This window comes from Quercus robur, chromosome 1 (assembly GCF_932294415.1).
Source record: "Quercus robur chromosome 1, dhQueRobu3.1, whole genome shotgun sequence".
Taxonomy (NCBI): domain Eukaryota; kingdom Viridiplantae; phylum Streptophyta; class Magnoliopsida; order Fagales; family Fagaceae; genus Quercus; species Quercus robur.
In genome coordinates this window covers 8,702,592-8,723,952 of record NC_065534.1, presented here as the reverse complement: position 1 = coordinate 8,723,952, position 21,361 = coordinate 8,702,592, and the positions used below count along the sequence as shown (strand labels likewise).

Below are 21,361 nucleotides of genomic sequence, written 5' to 3'. Positions count from 1 at the left end.
CCGGTTCGTATCCTGTGGTGGAGGAATTTGTTAATAGGGGTTCTGGGTTAGGTTCGGCGTTGGGTGTTTTATACCCCCTTCTGTTGGAGTCTCAGGCTTGGTTTCGGTCTATCAGAGGGCAACTAAGAGGGGAAAATATGGGTTTAGAGGAAGGGTTAGGTGATCTAGAGGGGGGCTCGTCCTCAAATGTGGTTGAGGAAGAGACCGGGATCGTCGCTATAACCACCACTCCTTCCCGTGTTCCTTCGTCCTCCCATTCCCCTGTTCCGGCGACGGCCCGTCGATTTCATGCCTTGAAGGAAAATTGCTCCTTAAAAGTTGAGGTTTTTAGTAAGTTTAAGGACAGATTTCAATTTCCAGAGGGAACTAAGGCTCGTCTACCCAGGAAGGGCGAAAAAGCTTGTGCCTTTGCCCACGGAGAGGTTTGCTTTTACGAGGCAGCTTTTTCGTGTGGCCTCCGATTCCCCGTCCATCCATTCATAATGGAGCTTCTTTACCATTTTAACCTTGCACCGGGGCAAATTATGCCTAACTCTTGGAGAATAGTGATTAGCTGCATGGTGATCTGGACGACCATTGCTGACGGGGATATGATCTCAGTTAATGAGTTTGTCTACTTGTATCGTCTGAAAGAGTCCAGGGAGTTTGGGTACTACGAGTTCGTCCCTTGGTCTAGGAAGGCCCGTCTGGTAGCTGACCTTCCGTCGTCCTTTCGCTACTGGAAGTCAAGATACTTCTTTGTATCTGGGGACGGTTGGGAGACGCTGCCCGACGATCTGTGGGGGAATGTTCCTAGGTTGCTGCGACGATGGGAGACCCCGTTGATTGGTGCGTGTCTCCCAATGTTGTTGGGCACTCTTTTTTTTTTTTTTTTTTTTTTTTTTTTTGTTTGACGTCGTCCTTTTGCAGTGAAAGACCGTCTGGAGCTAGAGGCCAGGTTTGCCAAGCGAGTGCAGGCTGCTCTTGAATACGCCAGGACGATAGAAGATTTTGGAGAGCTGATTGATCCGCGAACCTTGGCTCGTCACTGCCTGGGGCCAGAACCTTCACTTTACGTCCTCAGTACTCTTGACCGTGAAGAGAGAAAACGTAAGTTGCACTTCACGCTTTTTCTTTGTGTTTGCTGGCATTCTTTTTACTCGTCCTTACGCCTCTTTTTTTTTTTTTTTTATTCGTCCTTGGTAGAAATGACGTCAAAATTCAACAAGGAGATGTATGCTAAAATCAAGGGCAAAAAGAATGAGCCTTTTTCCAGCATAGGCCAGAAGCGGCTGAGGATCACGGACAGGGAGAAGGAGAAAGAGGTAGTGGAGAGAGGGTCGTCCACACCTACCCTTGATCTGGACGAAGGTCTGCTTGCATCTCCTGGAGTTTCAATCGAGGAGGTTGCTCGTCCCTCGAAGAAGCAGAAAGCTGCTAGCAAGGGAAAAGGGAAAGCTGATGCCAGCGTCTGGTCAGATGCAGGGACGGCCATGGACCGTGCTACCGAGCTCTTTACCCCTGCTGAGATGAGGGAAGTTACGAGCATTCCTTCACACGAGATGGTGAGCCGCCACGTCCACAAACTCGTGCAGGTGAATCATCATACATTTTTTTTTTTTTTTTTTTTTGTATTGAGCTAACTTTTATTAACTTTGTATTCGTCCATAGGTGTTGGGGGAGACCATGCACATCACCACTCAGTACCTGGCAAATGAGGAGAAGGCCGTCGTGGCCAACTCGAAGGTAGACGCTTTGGAGGCTGAAGCTTCTGGTTTGCGCAAGGACTTGATCACAACTATGGACTCTCTCAACGCTTCTAAGGAGCAAGTCCGCGTGCTGACGGAGCAGCTGGATTCTGAGAGACAAACCGTGAAGCAAAAGGACGAACTTCTAGCGACGGCTGCTCAGAAGATGAAGGTTGCGGTAGCCAAAGCCGTCACTGCCTTCCAATCCTCTGAAGAATACAACACCCTTCTCTTCCAGTGGTACTTTAAAGGGTTCGAGCTGCTGCGAAGGTATCTCGTCAAGCATGGTCCTGCCGTGAGTCTTGACGATCTGGACTTTGAAGCTGTTGACAAGGAGATTGAGGAGGACGAGGCGGCTCAAACAGGAGTGTCCACCGGCGTTGAACCACCTCAGGCTACTCAGGACGATGAAATTCCCCCTTCAGCCTAGTTTGCCTTAACGAAATTCCCATTTTTTTTTTTTTTTTTTTTTTTTTTTTTTTATGCACCAAGTGAAGAACAGTAGTTGTTTGGATGCCCCTCCTGTTTTTGGGGCCCCTTTTTGAACAATTTAACTTTATATTTGAATTTATAAATGTTTGTGCTTGCTCATTTGATTTTTGGAAATGTTTCCCATTACCTGACTTTCTGGTCGTCCTGTATGGATAAAATCGTGTTGATCACTTTGAAGGGTTTGTCCCTCTTGTACAGATGAGACCATGTTGTGTGATGTACATGGACATCGAGGGAATTTAGCCTTAGAGGTGACGTCCATTTCTTTAAGGAACTTTTGTCGTCGTGGTGCGTCGATGTACTTCGTCCAAAGAATTTTGCCGTCATTATTCTTTACATTTATCGTTACTAAGCCATGTACGTCCATCTCAGGAGTTTCATGGTCATTAAGCTTTTTTAGGGACGATGTACAATCATTTAAGGAATTTTGTCGCCATTAAGCTTTTTTAGGAACGATGTACATCCATTTAAGGAATTTTATCGTCATTAAGCTTTTTAGGGACGATGTACATCCATTCAAGGAATTTTATCGCACTAAGCTTTTTAGGGACGATGTACATCCATTTAAGGAATCTTATCGTCATTAAGCTTTTTAGGGACGATGTACATCCATTTAAGGAATTTTATCGCCATTAAGCTTTTTAATGACGATGTACATCCATTTAAGGAATTTTATCGTCATTAAGCTTTTTAGGGACGATGTACATCCATTTAAGGAATTTTATCGCCATTAAGCTTTTTAATGACGATGTACATCCATTTAAGGAATTTTATCGTCATTAAGCTTTTTAGGGACGATGTACATCCATTTAAGGAATTTTATCGTCATTAAGCTTTTTAGGGACGATGTACATCCATTTAAGGAATTTTATCGTCATTAAGCTTTTTAGGGACGATGTACATCCATTTAAGGAATTTTATCGTCATTAAGCTTTTTAGGGACGATGTACATCCATTTAAGGAATCTTATCGTCATTAAGCTTTTTTAGGGACGATCTCGTGCGCTTATTTTTGGAAACAGTGATGAATGACTTGCTCGATAATATTCAAAGGATGCTGGATAATACTCATAACTCGAACAATTGCTTACATAAGATAGAAGTATCAAATTGGTTTTACAATGAAGTTTATGGTTCCTTTTCGTAATACCTCTTTAGATGCTCAACGTTCCATGGACGAGGTAGTCTTTTCCCTTCTGAATCATCCAGGTGATAGCTGCCCTGACGCGAATAATGGACGACTCTGTAGGGTCCTTCCCAGGACGGTCCCAACTTACCATGTGCTGGGTCCTTTGTGGCAGGGGTGACTTTTCTAAGGACGAGGTCACCAATGTTGAATCTTCTTAGCTTCACTCTTTGATTATAATATTCTGCTATCTTCTGCTGGTACTTCGCCATTTTCTCAGCTGCCTGACCTCTGATCTCGTCCAGGCTGTCTAAGTTTTCCTTCAATTGGTCTTCATTGGTTTGTTCGTCAAAAAATTCCCTCCTCAAGCTTGTGAGACCAACCTCTACTGGTATGACTGCTTCTGTGCCATATGTTAGACTGAATGGTGTTTCTCCAGTTGGTGTCCGTGCTGTCGTCCTGTATGCCCATAGGGCGCCTGGCAGTTCCTCAGGCCACATTCCTTTTGCCCCCACCAATCGGGACTTGATGATCTTCAGCAGGGTCCGGTTGGTTACTTCCGTCTGTCCATTGGCCTGGGGATGCCCTGGCGATGAATACTTATTTTTGATACCTAAGCTCGAGCAAAATGACCTGAAGCTTTGGCTGTCGAACTGACGGCCGTTGTCTGATATGATCGTCCTTGGTATTCCAAACCTGCAAACAATATTTTTCCAAACAAAATTTTGTACCTTTGCTTCGGTGATCGTCGCCAGAGCTTCTGCCTCCACCCATTTTGTGAAGTAGTCGATGGCTACGAGCAGGAACTTCACCTGTCTCTTTGCCTGAGGTAAGGGACCCATGATGTCGATCCCCCATTGCGCAAATGGCCAGGGCGATGATATTGTGGTCATCTTCTCTCCAGGGAGCCTTTGAACATTCCCATACCTCTGGCAACTGTCACACGTCCTCACAAAGTCGGCTGCGTCTTGTTGCATTGTTGGCCAAAAGTAGCCAGCTCTCATGATGTTTCTGGCGAGAGACTTTGCCCCCGCGTGATCTCCGCAGATCCCACCATGCACTTCTTCAAGGATGTACCTGGCTTCCTCCTTTTCCACACATCTCAAATACGGCTGAGAGTAGCCTCTTTTGTAAAGTTCGTCATTAAGTATCGTGAATCTGGCTGCTCGTTTTCTGATCTTTTTAGCTTCCTCTGGATCATCCGGTAGTCGTCCTTCTTGAAGGAAGGTGATTATCGGATTCATCCATCCGCTGTCTGTGTGGACGGTGGAGATCTGAAATTCCAGTATGCTGGGATGGTTCTGTTCTTCCATCCTCCAATCGGACTTCTTACCTCCACTGTCCATTGAGGCACTTCGGGCCACCTCATCAGCTTCTGTGTTCTGTTCTCTGGGGATTTGGACGAACTCTGCGTATTTGAAGGCACTGATCAATTGGTTTGTCAGCTTGAGGTATTTCTGCATCCTTGTTTCCTTTGCCTCGTACTCTCCTCTTACTTGTCCAATGACGAGTTGAGAATCGCTCCTGAGCACAACATTCTCAGCTCCTAGTGCTCGAGCCACTCTTAACCCTGCCAGCAGTGCCTCATATTCTGCTTCATTATTGGTCACCGGGAACTTAAGTTGGACTCCATACTTGATAACATTCTTCTCGGGAGAAGTGAGGACGATGCCAGCTCCCCCTCCGTGTTGGGTGGACGATCCATCAGTATTAACCGTCCAGATATTCTCTACGTTTTCAGGGACGGTGAACTCTGCTATAAAATCTGCTAGTGCCTGTGCTTTTATTGCCACCCTTGGACGATACTTTATGTCGAACTGGCTGAGCTCGACTGCCCACTGCACCATTCTTCCTGCTGCTTCTGGTTTGTTCATTGCCTTTTTAATGGGCTGATCCGTCATCACGACGATGAGATTGGCTTGGAAATACGGATGGAGTTTCCTTGAGGCCATAATCAGGGCGAAGGTGATCTTCTCCATACGCGGGTACCGTGCCTCGGCGCCCTGGAAGGCCTGGCTAACGTAATACACAGGAAGTTGTAAACCACCATCTTCTCTAATCAACGCCGCGCTGACAGCTGTGGCTGAGACGGCTAAGTACAGGAATAGCTCTTCACCTTCTTTGGACGGGCTCAGGAGGGGCGGGTTGCTAAGATAACTTTTTAGCTCTTGGAAGGCCGCTTCGCATTCCTCCGTCCATGAAAACGCTTTCTTCAAAGTTTTGAAGAACGGAAGGCATTTGTCCGTCGCCTTCGAGACGAACCGGTTGAGGGCCGCAATTCTCCCTGTCAGGGACTGCACTTCTTTGACCGTCCTGGGTGAGGACATTTCCAGGATGGCCCTGACCTTCTCGGGATTTGCTTCAATCCCTCTCTGCGATACTACAAACCCGAGAAACTTTCCCGAGGAAACCCCAAAGGCACATTTGGACGGGTTTAGTTTCATGCTATATCGTCTGAGAGTGTTGAACGTCTCTCTGAGGTCGTCCAGATGGTTTTCTTCTTCCTTGCTCTTGACGAGCATATCATCAACGTAAACCTCCACATTTCTCCCGATTTGCTTCTCGAACATCTGATTCACCAATCTTTGGTAGGTGGCCCCTGCATTTTTGAGCCCAAAAGGCATGACTCGATAGCAGTAGAGTCCCTGGCTGGTGATAAAAGCGGTCTTCTCTTGGTCTTCTTCGGCCATCTGTATCTGGTTATACCCTGAAAACGCGTCCATAAATGTGAGAAGTTTGTGTCCTGCTGTGGAGTCTACTAGCTGGTCGATTCTGGGCAGTGGGAAGCTATCTTTTGGGCATGCTTGGTTCAGGTCTGTAAAGTCGACACACATCCTCCACTTCCCATTTGACTTTTTGACCATGACTACGTTGGCCAACCATTCTGGATAGTGAACTTCTCGGATAAATTTTGCTGCAAGCAACTTATTTACCTCGTCCATTACTGCCTTATTTCGCTCGGGAGCAAATACTCTCCTTTTCTGCTGGACAGGTTTCTTTTCGGGATCAACATTCAGATGGTGCTGGATGAGGCTTGCTGGGATTCCTGGCATATCCTTGTGACTCCAGGCGAAAATGTCCAGGTTGCTCTTCAGAAAGCTGACGATTTCGTCTTTCGTCTTTCGGCTCATGCTCGTCCCTATTTGGGTCGTCCTTGGAGGGTTCCCTTCAGCCAGTGATATCGTTTCAAGTTTCTCCATAATCTCTGGCGTCTTCTCCTCAATCGTCCACGTATGGTTTTCCTTTGAGGCCAGGACGGCATGGTAGCATTCCCTGGCCAGCACTTGATCACCCTTAATTTCCCCGATTCCATGCTCTGTTGGGAACTTCACCTTTAGGCAGTATGTGGAGATAGCAGCTTTCCAACGATTAAGCATTGGTCTGCCAATGATCACATTGTAGGACGAGGGTGAGTCTACTATTAGAAAATTGTGCTGGTTGGTTACCTGAAGGGGATATGACCTGGCTGTAACTGTTAACGTCGTGATTCCTCTGGGGTACACTTTGTCTCCGCTGAAGCTGACTAGGGGAGACTCAAAAGGACGAAGTCTTTTTGAGTCCAGCTTTAGTTGTTGGAAAGCAGGAAGATAGATTATATCTGCAGAACTTCCGCTGTCGACCAGGACTCTTCGCGTGTTGAACCCCTCGATCATGATCATAATGACGAGTGGATCATCATGGGGCTGCTTCACACTTCTGGCCTCCTCCTCAGAAAAATGCAAGTCTTCACTGGTGCGTCTTTACTTTGACGGTGGTACACTGTGGACGCTGTTTACCTGTCTTTGGTATGACTTCCTGAGAGACTTGAATGATCCTCCGGCGGTTGGTCCCCCGGCGATGGTTTTTATTTCCCCTAGCGCATTCTGTGGACGAGGTTGGTGGCGATCTTCGTCTCTTCGTGCATTCACTGGCTGGCTCTTCTGTCCGTACCTGCTGAAATCCCCCCTCTTTACGTACTGTTGTAGCTTCCCATTACGGATGAGCTCTTCAATCTGCTCTTTCAGGTCCCTGCAGTCCTCCGTGTAGTGCCCGTGATCTTTATGGAAACGGCAGTATTTCCTTTTATCGCGTAATCCAGGTGCTGACTGGAGTGGTTTTGGCCACTTTAGGGATGGTTCGTCCCTTATTTCTGTTAGAATTTGATCTACGGACATCGCCAGCGGGGTGAATTTTGACGGACGAGGGTTTTTATCGTCCCTTCTTCGGTCGTCATTTCTCCTGTCATGACGTTCTCGTTTTAGCCCTCTTCGATCGTCCTCCTTTTCCTTCTTCTTTTCCCTGCTCTTATCTGCTCCATCAATAGCTGCCAGAGCTTCCTCCGCGTTCATGTACTTCTGAGCCTTTAACAGTGTCTCAGCCATCGTCTTAGGGGGATTTTTTGCCAAGGATGCTACAAAATCCCTGGACTTCAATCCTGCTTTGAAGGTTGTGAGATGTACCTTGTCATCCGTCTCATCTATTTCCAACATTCCTCGGGTGAAGCGTGTCACGTAGGACCTCAGTGGTTCCTTCTCTCCTTGTTTGATGGTAAGTAAGTGGTCGGCAGTTCTCTTTGGTCGCTGCCCCCCCACGAAGTGACGGACAAAGGAGTTGCTCAACTGTTCGAAATTGTCGATGGACGATGTTGGCAACTTGTTGAACCATTCCCTGGCTGCTCCTTTGAGGGTCGTAGGGAATGAGCGACAGAAGATCTCGTCAGGTGGCTGTTGGAGGCCTAAGGTCGTCCTGAAGGTATTCAGGTGATCCAAGGGGTCTTTCAGTCCGTCGAAAGGTTCTAGTTGTGGTAGACGGAATTTGGAGGGTACAGGGCACTCTTGGACAGCTATGGTAAAGGGCGAATCCGTCTTCCGGACGATTCTCTCCAAACTTTGGTCTGTCTTTCCTTTTATGGCGTTTCTTAGCTCGTCCATCTCTTTCCTCATTTCTCTCAATAGGTCCGAACTTGCTTCTTCTGGAGTACTTGTCCGCCTTCTGTTGCTGTCTTCATCGTCTCCCCTATCCGCACGATTGCTTTCTTGTAGTAGTCGTTGTTTCATTTCTTGGTTCTGTCTTGTGAGTTCTTCCACGGTTGCTGACAGCGACTGAACTTGTAGGGCCAGCGCAGCAGGGTCTGGGTTTGTACTGGATTCCATTTGGACTGGGGACAGATTGCGTTTATCGTCGTTCCCACAGACGGCGCCAAACTGATGATGATTTGATCGTCAGTTGATTTATGATCGTCCAGATGAAACTGTTCTTCGCCAGACCAATCTTCTGCAACTCGTGAACGAACGAAAGAAGGTAGTTTGCCGGCGTTGTGCCTGCAAAAAGGTCTCCGATGCCAAAGTCAGTAAGATTGACAAAGGAGAACAATGGGAGTAATTTTCTAGAGTGTTGTCTTACCCTGCCCCTCTCGGGGTTTAGCTCTTTTATATGTGTGTTTGTAGGTCCTTTCTTCTAGCCGTTGGTGGAGTCTTGATGGAGGCTTTAATCTAGCCTGGTAACGTCTTTGCTGGGTGTTAATGATGAGCTACCATTCCCAACGGTCTGAAGGTTGATTAATGTCTTGTAACCGCTCCGCGAAGGGTAGGAACGAGTGTCCGGATGTTTGAGCGACGACCTTCTCTCTTGGGACGATTTTATCAAGATCGTCCCTTTCTTGCCTTCTGTGGACGATTACCATTTTGGTCGGGCGTATCAACAACCAATGTATTGTTTTTGTATTACCGCCACAAGTTGAACTATTCTAGTAATAAGATCTTCAAATTACAATTTTGTAGCAAAAAAATTGAAATTACCTTCTGCTACAGAAGGGAGCCTTTTAAGTGCTTGACAGGCAAAGAAGGATGTACGACTTGGGTGATTTTATGCAGGGGAGAAAAGTAACATGAAAAAACAAATATATCAATGATTCCCGGTGAAGAATGTGTCTCCTTGCTTTAATTCTTAAATTACTAAAGCATTAACATTTTACTATTGCCAAGTTACTACTTTACATTCTCAGTCTGAGTTGCTCGGTTACCCATGCATTGGTTTTTTGCATTGGTTGGTTCCAGTTTTCTCATACATAATAACATAAACCATCCAAAAGCATACCATAGTTGCTTGTGCATTGGCATTATAGACAACAGTACAATACCATAGCAGTAGAAATAAAATACTTAGCCACCTAAGTAATTAAGCAAGGTCTCTTCATTATCCTCTATATACTCTACAGGTTGAAGACTACATCTGATTGAAATTTGAATTTTTTCTTCGTTCTCCGATCTTCAAGTTTTTTCTTCTTTAGATTCTGATCTTATGGGCAATAATTGAATGAATAAATAAACAAAATTAGATGGATGTAACCATCCTCTATGAAAATATGCAGATATATTTCACGCATCATGGCATGGACAGGCTGTCAAACCCACCAAAAATGAAAAAAAAAATGAAAAGAAAACAAAAGAAAGAATAAAAGCCACTACATTCTGAAGGGTCTACCAATGTGACTTGGGGAACAAAATGCCACTGACTGGGGTTGCTGAACTCCGCCACATTGGCGAACCCACCCAGGCAAATCAGAGTTCATTGTGAGCTAAACTGCACTGCCTAGGTGTAGCTGACATGCCAATATGACCGCATGGCCAGGAAAGTACACCCATATGCAAGTCAGTCTTGAATCCTGATCCAAACCTTTGAAGGATTTGCCAGAATGGGTTTTGCAGGATTAAAACTCATATAACATGAAGTCAAATACAGCTCTCAAATGGCAAAACCTTTTGACATTGTCACACTCACAGAATATACTGGACATGGGTTCTCCTTTCGCTTTGACCAGCAGCACTTCTACCCTGGGAAAAAAAATGTCTAAAATTGTGATTGTACAAAACTTACTCCCACATAGTCTTGGCCGCATTAAGCAGAAGAAACCTCAAAACAATAATTACGGAGAGTGGATACCAAGGAAAAATTTTCATGGATACTGTACTCAACTTCAAACCAATTGAGTCAGGCCAGCTGAAATATCATCCTGCAAGGAAGATATCAAGTTGAGAACAAGTAGCAGAATTTACATTCTATTTGACTGAATGCATATAAACAGAAAGATAATATTTTTTTATATAAGTATAATCATAAAGATAATATATGTGAAGATAACATGACAACATCCATAATTTTATAATTATATTGTCAAAAATTGCCAAGAGCCTCCTAGCTTGACTGACACCTCCATCCAGTGTTCAAATTCCCCCACCCCCAATTATTGACATATAAAAAAAAATTATCTTGTTGAAAATTGATGCATGTAAGTCAAGTCTGAAAACAATTGCAATCACATAATCAACCCAAGTGAACTGCGCAATCACATAATCAACAGTAATGCATGGACCAATCCCATAAATGATCCATAAGAGATGAATGAGTTCCCCAGAAGATAACATCTGCAGTATAAACTTCAAGAGGTATAAAAGAGCAGAAAATAAACCTATATAACCTAGTAACCCTGTGGCTAAATGGGTGAACAAGATCTCTAGGAAAGAGTTGAAAGAGAGAACAAGAGAAAGAAAGAACAAAAAACAAATGCATGAAATTCAGATTTACAAAATGACAACAGAAAGATGATAATTTTTTTCAAATTTCTTGATGATTGGACAAGGAAAACAGCAGATGCAGCAGGAAAGAACATGATTATGATCTCTGAAACCAGAAGAACCTTTTTCTTTTTAACACAAGAAACCTGAAGAACCTAAAGGACCATGATTTTTGTTTAATAACATACAAGTTGTCCATGGAAATAATAGCACACAGTTGCAAATGAAATTGACAGCCATTCATGTGGAGTCAGTTTTGAGTCAGGAATCATATTAACTGTTGTTTGGATTAGCTTATTTCTTTTAGATTATTGACTAAATTTTTGTGCACAAGTTTTCGAAGCCTTACTTTTTCTACATATAACTGTACTCTTGCCCACTTTAGCAAATCAGAAAAAAGTTAATCTAAACACACATAAAAAACGACAACTGATATAGAAAATGGGAACAGATATACATAAAGTTGTTTTATGTTGAGAATCTATTACCATGTGGATGTGCTTATTCAGCTCATGGCCAGAGCAAACTACTCTTCTTCGCACTTTTGTGATTTTTATTTACTTGAAATTTAAAATAAGATTGAAGAAACATCAACAACTAGTTCAGGGAATCAAAATTTTATACGTTCCAGACTGAATGAGTAAACAACTCATACAAAATGGGCAAACATTTCATTTCTCATGCAACCCCTTCAAAATGCAAACGCATTATTAGCACTTTGAAAACAATAGAACTAGCGGTTGTGCTAAACTGAAAGAACAAAGACAATTCATAATTCATTAAATCTAACACTTAAAATTCTACATAATCATTTAAACAGATCATTAATTAGGATAATAGCTGCATTTTATTATTGTCACAGTAATTGTAATCTCAAAACGCAAGCCAAACTAGACACAATATTGCCCTGAAATCTAGATAAGCCTTCAAAACTGCCAAATAGGGATGACACCCCCAAAAAAAAAAGATGCATCTGAAGTTTCAGGTCATTCAGTCAGAATTTTTGTGAACTAAAATGGTAAGAACTAAGAAAATAATATTAACCTTGAAACTAACAACAGGTACAGTAACATGAAGCACTACACATATTCAATAAATACATCGAACCAAACAAAAATATGTTTAAAAGCCAGATAATTGTTCTAGACCCAGTCTTATTTTAACCTATTACTTCAACAAACAACTGAGTTCAGGTTAGTCAGTGTGCTGAGTGTCCTCTACTCTCTACAGATTGATGAAGAACACTCCTAATGTAGATAATCAGTAAAAAAATTTCATTATACTTATAAAGACTGATGATTTCAGAATAGGCCCATAGAAAATGAGAAGGGAAAAAAAAGCATTAACAGATACTTACATCTACAGCCTGAAATGATCTGCTTACAGATGGTTTCAACAGAGGAGATTCAGAAGCAGAAGTAGACCCATTGTCTTTAATACCGCGGTTTCGACCCTACAAACAAATAACAGAAAGAGATGCAAAGTATTATCATATACATAAGTGATGAGATCAAAGGGCTCAGAAGAAACTGAACATAGAAAACAACACAACTTAGCTCAACTAAGCCTTAATCCCAAATTCTCAATTTTGGAATTGGCTTATAAACATAGGAAACAACATAAAGCAAAACTCCTAAATAACAGTAGCAGTTTCAATCATTACATCATAGCAGAAGATAGCTAGGGATACCTGCATACGATCTATAGGATATTAAACTATAATAAAACAAAGATAACAGAGTACAAACACAGATCCTCATAACTAGCATGACGGTAACATCCCTCCAAATACTCAACCAGGTTTTAAAATAACTTTATCCCACACTTACAAAATAATGAGTGTTTATGACCCTTTGTGGAGAACTTCAGATGGTGTCAACGTAGTTTATTCATCTTTATCCCCAAGGGCACTGCCAGTAAGGAGTGGATCAACTCTTTGGGTGGGGTAGGGTTGGGGGGGGCACGGGGGGCGCGGGGGATAAATACACATGGGCCTAGAGTGAATTAACTTGAAGGAATTACTTCAATGGTGATGACTAATATTAGAGCTCTAGGTATCACAAAATATGGCTTACCCTACCAGCCTACCCAAGCAATAAAAGCTTCATTGGCTTTTTTACTATAAGTTTCACTAGAAAGATTAGTGCCTGGCACCTTATCAGCTGGTTGAAATAGGGTGGAGAAGCTAACAACAAGAAGACAGTATCACTCCATCCAGTGGCAAAAATCACTCACTACCTCTATAGTTCATCAAACTCTTCTCTTTTATCCTCCCTCAGGCAAGCAACTTATATCTTGCCATTAGACATCAAAACAAATCAATAAAGGTGGGCTATTTAATAATTTTTAGTTCTAAAAACAAGAACCCAAAATAACTCCACCTTTGTCTATTCTTAGTGTCATATATTTTTGTTTATAGTCTGTCCCTAGCCCAAACCTGGAAAAAGGAGGAGGGTTGCGAATTGAATTGTGCTTGGTGTCATATTATAGGATTGTAGTAAGATTAGCTATGCTCTATAGTACTGAGTGTTAGACTGTTAAGAAGTACTATGTTCATAAAATAAGTGTAACTGAAATGAGAATATTAAGATGGATAAGTAAAAATACAAGAAAAGTTAGTATTCAAAATGAGGGTAGATGCTTGAAGATAGGAGTGACCCCTATTGATCAAAAGATGGGGGAGAGTCGCTTGAAATAGTTTAGCACTATGCAAAGGAGAGCAATTAATGCATTAGTGTGGAAGAGTGAGTTGATTCAAGTCGAGGGAACAAAAATAGGTAGAAGACCTAAAATAAAATTGGTAGTAATAAAAACATGTCAATTAAGGAGGCAATAAAGGGTATGACTTTGGATAGAATATAATGATGAGAACAAATACATGTGGCCACCTAATTGAGGATCCATAACCAATCCCAAAATTCTGAAAACCAAGGCTTGGTTGTTGTAAAAACCAAGGACCCAGAATCCAGGTAGAGTGGGAACATGGAAGTTTCAGTATCTACCATCAAGTTATACAATTGATGTGTGAATTTTGAAGTCTTTGCTTGACTAGTAAAGAATAAGTTTAATAAATCATTATCAGATCCTTTGAAGGATACCAAAATTCTTATCCATAGAAATCGATGAAATCATTTATAAACAGAAGACTACACTTTCCATAAGGCCTTCTCAACTAATTAAATAACTTAAGATGCATACTCATATGGGTCAAGTGATACACTTGTGTAATCAATAGCATTTAAATCTAGTAACTTGTTTTACTTTTCCTGTTATTTTTTATAATAGTTCTACCCTATTCTATTTTTTAATAGAAATTGAAATCACTAGCTATATCCAAATTTTATACAAATACAAGTATGCATGTATGCACAAACACAATGAGTAAACACATGAATGTTATCCAAGAAAACTCAAATAGGTATTTGATTGTGTGAAGGTGAAGAATACCCTACCCCATGTGAACATCTATTTTCTTGACCTTCAAAGAGGGTCGAGAAATAAGCAGGATCATAGATAGAGCCTCCCAAAATGTCATCAGAATCTGAGGGTTCTCTAACTACAGCAGGAGTTGCAGGACTCAGAAAACTATTTCTTAAATCAAAATCTGCTTCTCTAGAACCTGTAGTGTCTACATATGAAACTCCCAACCTGTAAATCTGAATCCATAACAACGAGGACGACAACCTTACAGTAAACCCAATGATTTGCATTACCAGAGTGAGTTTTACTGAAAAGATTACGAATGTCCCATAATTGTCAGAAGAAATGTCCCTGCATACACATACAATTTCCACCAGGTGAGAGATCAGTATAGCCATTACCATCACTTAATCACGATATAACAAACACTCACAGTCACACACACACATAATGGTACATTTAAACACAGACTACTAGGATTCTAAAATTATTTTGCAACTAGGTTTTGTGCCAACATGTGAAGATGTAGACAGTAGAAACAACCACGTGCTGCTGCATGAGTGAATGCTTACACAATGAAATCAAATATTAGTTTTTTGGGAGGCCACAGCTATGTAAAAGATTGCTTAATGTAATAGACAGAACCTAGAAGACTTGTCCAAACAAATGCAAAATTTTGTACGTAGAATTTGAATAAACTGATCTTCTAAAAACATCGGTATATATTGCGGGCTAACAAAGCAATTTGATGACGACGACGACGACAATGTTTCTCCATATCTATAATAATAAATAATTGGCTAAAACTAAGGTATAGTTCCTTACATGCTATACTTTAAATTCCCCAATTATATTCAACCATGTGCTTGCATTAGCCAACGAACCACATGGTTGAATTTAAATGTTCTTTAAAAAGATAAACTATTTTTGTTGTATTGGCCAATACAAACATGTGGTTGAGTTCAAATAGTGAACCTATGGTACAACACCTACGAAACCATATCTAAGTCCCTAAATAATAAAGGGTCCCATTAATGGCTGCCCTTGTGCACCCATTAAGGTGGAATTTTACAATGCAGTCGGTTGACTTTTTATAAGGAGCTGAACCATTTTCAGTCTAAAGTCAATGGTTTTATCATGTTTTACTATTTCCCAATGCAGGTAGGACCCTTTTAAAGCTTCCTCAACGATTGCACAAGGAATCTAGGATGCACGGACACTGACATGGACATGGGTACCATTACGATACGGCGATAGGACACCGTTACGACACAGTTATGATACCCCAAATGAAGTGTCCATGCATCCTAGCAAGGAATCCATTAACAATTAAAGTGACAGCTCAACAAAGACTAAGCTAATCTACTCAAAATTTTGTACTACTAATTACTACTTTTTCTTTCCCTTCTTTTTAAAGAAACCAAATTTGAAATTGCACAAATTGAAATGCGTATAAGATTACAAACAGAAAAGAACATTGCAATGTGGTAGAAAATGAAAAAAATGGGTAATTAAAAAGAGAAAGGAGAGACCAAATCTCGTGAGTGAAGAGGATGAACCAAGTAATATCGAGAAGCAGAGCACAGAAGAGAAGAACAGCATAGGTACGCCCAAGTTTCTGACTGCTACTCTCAATGGCCACCAAAGCGAACAATGCTATCCCCAGATTTATCAGCAAAACCCCGTTGTACAATGCTCCCAGAGATCCAATCAACGCGCACCCAATCTGTGCTTTTTTTAATTTCAACATTGTTATAAAAATCAAATTTTTAAATAAATTAATCAAGAAAGAAACCCTAAATAAGTGTTTGGGTACCGAGAAAAATTGACCTGAATGTAGATGAGGACGACGGCGAAAGATTGAAGCCGGTCGTAATCGCGAAGGAAAGGCAGTAATTGCTCTCTGAAAGAAGGACAACAACAAAGCATCATATGCCTCACCCACCCACCGCCTTTGCTGTTTATCAAAGTTCCAATCCAAACAGAGTAGTCGGAATCGAAAAAGTGTTGGTTTTGGCGGGAGGAAGAAGAAGAAGAAGAAGAAGAAGAAGAAGAAGAAGAAATACCAAACCAAATTAACAATAACAACAACATGTATGTATATATATGACTCTGCCTCTGGCTTTTTCTTGGGGGGGTTTTTATTTTTAACTGCTTTGCTTTAGTGAGCGATGGGAACTTGAAACAACCCCCAAATGCGTTTTTCTTTTTTCTTTGCTCTGTTTTGATTGTTTTTCATTCATTCATTTTGTTCTTTCTCTAAACTAACTTTTTCCTTTTTTATTTCCTTCTCTCTCTCTTTTTTTCCTTTATTGTTTAGGCATGTTATGGTTGAATGATTTTTTTAATCATTTTGTTCTTTCTCTAAACTAACTTTCCTTTCTCCCTTTTATTTTTTTTATTTCCTTCTTCTTCTTTTTTGATAGTTTTTTTTTCTTTATTGTTTAGGCATGTTATGGTTGAATGATTTTTTAAGAGAAGTATTTTGTTAACAACATTTTCATAATACTTAAATTCTAAGTATCAGATTGTTACGGATTTTTAACAAGAATTCACAATTGAAATTACTTTCTTGTCCACTAGTACATCAAATAATAATTTGACACTTAAAATTTGTTGTGAAAATTTGAAAGAAGTAAAGTTTCTCTTTTTTAATGAGTTTAATCTGTCAACTTCATCCTGCAATTAAGGCTTAAATTTAATGTAATGATTAAAGTATGTATATATAGTGTATGTTTGTAACTTGTAATTTAAGTTATTTAGCCCGGCTTAAGTGATACGAAGAATGGTAATTAACTTTGACCGTTAGATATGAAAGTGAAACACATGGCTACACAGATGAGTTTTTGAATTGAAAAGACTAAAGAGCATATACTCTGTCTTGTTTGCTAGGAGATTGAGCATATACTCGTGACTTGACCTTGAACCAATACCATCAAGTGCACAGTGACATTAAGCTGGCCAAATCAATAATAAAAGTGTATAGTCACATGCATGTGAAGACTGAAGAAACAAGTGGCATTTTAGTGACTAGTTTCTTCAAGTGACACACCCTTTTTTTTATCTACACCATAAAATGATGTTAATAAATTGTAGGTACAATTGATCTTCTTAAGTTCTTATTATGCTACTTGTTGCACATTTTTTTAACTCATATGTGTAGTAACTAGTTAGCGCAGTTAGAGCAACCACATTAGCTTGTGTATAGTTTTGCAAAATAGAAAAAATTACTTATTTTACATATTTTGGCCCCAAAAAAACACTACATCAGCTTGTGTAAAATTGTGCATTTATGCACGATTATTACATTAACCGTGCATATATGCATGGTTACTGTAGCTCGTCAATTTATCATTTTATTAATTTTTTCTCTTTTTTGTCTCTAGTTGGTCTATGTTTTTCTCATTATTTTCTCCCTCTTTCTTCTTTTTCCTTCTCTTTCTATCACTACTCATTCACTCTCTGCTTCAACCACTCATCTATAAGCTCTTCTTTCTTCAAGCATTTGGGTTTCGAGTCTAATCAACCTTCATAGCCGCAGTAGAGGAATGGGTCTGATCAACCTTCGCAACCTTCGCTCTGATCAACCTTGGGTTTCAGGTTGAATGGGTCTAGGTTTCGGCTTCGATCAACCATGAGAATGAGAAACAAAAAAAAAAGCACAAAGCAAGTATATAGATCTGGGCTTCGGCTTGATGGTGGCTGGGTGATGATGACGGTGGTTAGGTCTGAGAGAGAGAGAGAGAGAGAGAGAGAGAGAACCCATGAGTGAGAATAATAAAAAAAATGTAAAAGAATGAATATTTTATTGAATAAATGTGTAGAATAGATAAACTGATGTGGGTGTTTTGTAAATATGGATGTGTAAAATAGAAAAAATAAGTTTTAGATGTGCAAAATGGAAAATTTTTTGCACATACTAATTGGGATGCTCTTATATATAATAAAAAAAAATAAAAAAAAGGTGTAGTAAGTAGGAACATAATGTTTTGAGATATCATGAAAGTAGGGGTGGTAATCTAGTGCAAGACTTTTTTGGTAGTTTTTATCTGGATGATTTAGAATGAAATTTAGAGGTAATTTTGATCCATAGTTATCAAAATTCTAGAAATTGAAAGTTGAATAGAAGATTAGAGAATAGGCAAAGTTGTCAATAGTACTCGTTTGTTTGATTTTTCTTTTCTTACAATAGGATTTAAAATTTAAAACTTATGGCATATACTCATAATAATTACTAATTTTTTATCATTTGAGGAAGATTTTTTGGTGCAAGCTGGATTTAAACACATATCACTTATCACTTGTGCGTGAGTAAAAAATGCTAAGGAATAGCAGCAATGATTGTTACAATTAATTTAAAGATTAGGGGAAGAAAATTCTCAATAAGAGGGTCAACCAATGAAAGTAGTTACAAATTGAGATTTACACTTCACACACTCTCTTTTTTGTCTAATTTTTGTCCCTCATTGTGACAGGGGAGATAACCTATTTATAGATGATAATGCGTAAATCATCAGTCCTATTGGTTTGTCCAGATGGAGCTGAGTCCTCGTCACTATTCTTGCAATCGTAGGACAAAATCTCTCATAAGGTGGTTACCGGTGTGATGCCTGCCACAACGTCTCCGATACCAAAGTTAGTGCATAAAAGCTTTTTGAGAGATAATAAAAGTTATGAATATTAGAGTATCTATGTAAGAGTATTTTTGGGTGAATCTTTGTACCTTGTTTGTTTCTGATAAGGGTGTATATATAGCTTTGTAGTTTCTAGCCGTTGGGGCCTTATTTGTGGCTTTAGTGCTCTTCCTGTAACGCCTTAGGGCCTATTAATGCGAGTTTTGATGAGCCTCCAACGGTCTGACAGTTAATTGGTAACTGTTCGAAGTATTGAATTCTCTTATTAATGACTCGCCTGCCTTCATCCATGCCGTGTTGAGGTGGACGAATGTATTTGATGAGGTCGTCCAAGGAAAGAGAGTTCGTTAGTCCCATCAATAGAAGCTAGGGTTCTTTCCTACCATTCATTTGTGTGGTGGAGTAAGTGATAACTTTTGCGGAAGCAATATAAAGCAAAAATCATATTTTCATTTAAAGATCGTTATACCACACAACCATGAATTCTAAATAGAACAAAATTGCGTACCTCTCTTAGCAACTCAAGCGTGTTGCCTCCCAAGGTATTCACGTCTCTCTCTCTATTTCTTTTGAGTTTTCAAAAGACTGCAGTATCACACAGTAGTTCTGATGGCCAACCACTAAATATGATATTATAAAATCTTATTTTATAGTAGACTTCCAAAACCCTAGAGAGAGATTGGACGTGGGATCCTTAGAGATCCTAATCTTCAGCCGTAGGATTTTATCAATAACTTTTTGAACGTTATTGACTTATCTTGAAACTCTTTCCAAAATTATTTCTTAATTTTCTCAACCATATCAAGAAAATATCTGAACTTCTACATTTTGCAATAATGTCCATCAACACATTGCAATTGACCCCTGAAGATTAGAGAATTACAGATGAGGTCCCATTTCATACAATTTTATATCTATGTCCTTCCACCATACTATATTCCCACAAGCCACTAGGATTGGATAAATATCGTTGTCATGTCCCTAGCTTATGTGACTCTTAATTTCTTGATTTCATAATTTCTATTGGACTCTAAAATATCTTTAAAAAACTATTTAAATATATATATACAACATTATATATATGAAAAATATTTTTGAAAAATGTCACCGACCGGTTTTGTTTTGAGTCCAACTTTAATATGAAAATCAACTGAATATACTATCTTCTTTAGAGACTGGTGGATTCATTGTTGAGCATTTATATATTTTACTCATTACACACATAACTCAATAGGTCTGTATATAGCCTTTAAAATTGGCATCACCAATTGACATTGTCAAAGTTATGTGCATAATAAATAAATATACACAAACCCCTCATGTTTGAGGACAATAAAAAAATTGTGATAGAACAATCTTTTAATTAACAATAATCACTCCATAAAATGTCCTCGATCGGATCCAATTCAGGGTATGTACTTGTTACATTATACCTACTTGTTTGCTTAAAGTCACTACTTCAATGATGGAGTAAATCATCCTATCATATAGCAACACAACAAGTGTAGGCTTTAGTGGTAATATTCAATTAATATCCATAGCCTAGAACAATTTAATAATATATGAAAAATCATTACTCCCTGTCTTTGGTTCCTTAACCATTAACATGATTTTTCCTACAGAGGTGACATCACATGCCACATTTAAACAATGAAATATACCTATAAAAGTTATGAATGTGAAAATAAAATTTTATCATCAAATAAAAATGCATAGTATTATTTTTGAGGGCACATAATTCTAACAGTAAGAAGGGAGATACTTGTCCCATAAGGATTCTACTTATTTGTTTTGATGGAGTGAGTGGATGCATAGGTCAAGTGCACTATTCTATCCTTTTTCACGTGCTCTCATGTGAGTGAGTGGGCCTTGCAACCATATTCATTTAATCCAAATATTGTAATAATTTTCATTGTATCAAAAAAAAAAAAAAATTGTAATTTAGTAAAAGACATAAGTAGGGATGTGCATAGGTTGGCCCAACCCAATGCTATCCAACTCACATGGAATGGGTCCAGTCGGGTTGGGTTTAGATGTTTCATGATCTAGACCAATACACTTAAATAATAGTACATTGTAAAAACCCTAAAATTAAAGGTTTCTCCTTAATGGACTACATGGTTCCAACTTGGGCTTGTCTAAAGCCCAAATTCCAAAAATATGGGTTCAATGTGGACATTTGATGGGCTTATACATATAGTAGAGGCTCAAATCTAATAACTAAACAAAGCAAAAAAAAAAAAAAAAAAAAAAAAAAAAAAAAACAAAGCAAAACCAAAAGAGAAGAAGAAATGGCAGAGACGGCGTCGAGTGGTGAAGAAGCTTCGGCTCCAGCTCTAGCACCAGCTCCAGCACCAGCACCAGCACCAATATCAATATCAGCATCAGATTCTACAGAGCAGAAGCAAAA

General features: G+C 39.8%; 2 protein-coding genes across 3 annotated transcripts; both read right to left on the bottom strand.

The window, feature by feature from the left end:
• Window positions 1-7,084: 7,084 nt before the first annotated feature.
• Window positions 7,085-8,476, bottom strand: LOC126713235 (uncharacterized). The gene has a single exon (XM_050412974.1). The coding sequence runs from the start codon at window positions 8,474-8,476 to the stop codon at window positions 7,085-7,087; it is 1,392 nt and encodes a 463-aa protein (XP_050268931.1).
• A 1,021-nt stretch (window positions 8,477-9,497) lies between these two features.
• Window positions 9,498-16,592, bottom strand: LOC126719140 (uncharacterized). Of its 2 annotated transcripts, none has more exons than XM_050421733.1 (6): window positions 16,148-16,592; window positions 15,850-16,043; window positions 14,350-14,668; window positions 12,255-12,350; window positions 10,266-10,335; window positions 9,498-10,172 (listed from the first exon to the last, which is right to left on the bottom strand). In XM_050421733.1, exons 1-5 carry the CDS (start codon window positions 16,409-16,411, stop codon window positions 10,300-10,302), a joined length of 909 nt encoding a protein of 302 aa, XP_050277690.1. In that variant the 5' UTR covers window positions 16,412-16,592; the 3' UTR covers window positions 9,498-10,172; window positions 10,266-10,299. The 2 variants fall into 2 exon arrangements, with proteins under 2 accessions (XP_050277690.1, XP_050277686.1); XM_050421729.1 differs by having other exon boundaries at window positions 9,498-10,156.
• Window positions 16,593-21,361: the final 4,769 nt, after the last annotated feature.

What these genes read in the sequence shown, in the direction of transcription:
- LOC126713235 (XM_050412974.1), bottom strand. Translation starts at nt 8,476, where the DNA reads ATGGAATCCAGTACAAACCCAGACCCTGCTGCGCTGGCCCTACAAGTT.
- LOC126719140 (XM_050421733.1), bottom strand. Translation starts at nt 16,411, where the DNA reads ATGTTGTTGTTATTGTTAATTTGGTTTGGTATTTCTTCTTCTTCTTCT. An exon ending in CTCTTCACTCACGAGATTTG is followed by an intron (nt 14,669 to 15,849) that starts GTCTCTCCTTTC and finishes ATGTGTATGCAG; the next exon opens with GGACATTTCTTCTGACAATT. An exon ending in AAAATAGATGTTCACATGGG is followed by an intron (nt 12,351 to 14,349) that starts GTAGGGTATTCT and finishes ATTTGTTTGTAG; the next exon opens with GGTCGAAACCGCGGTATTAA.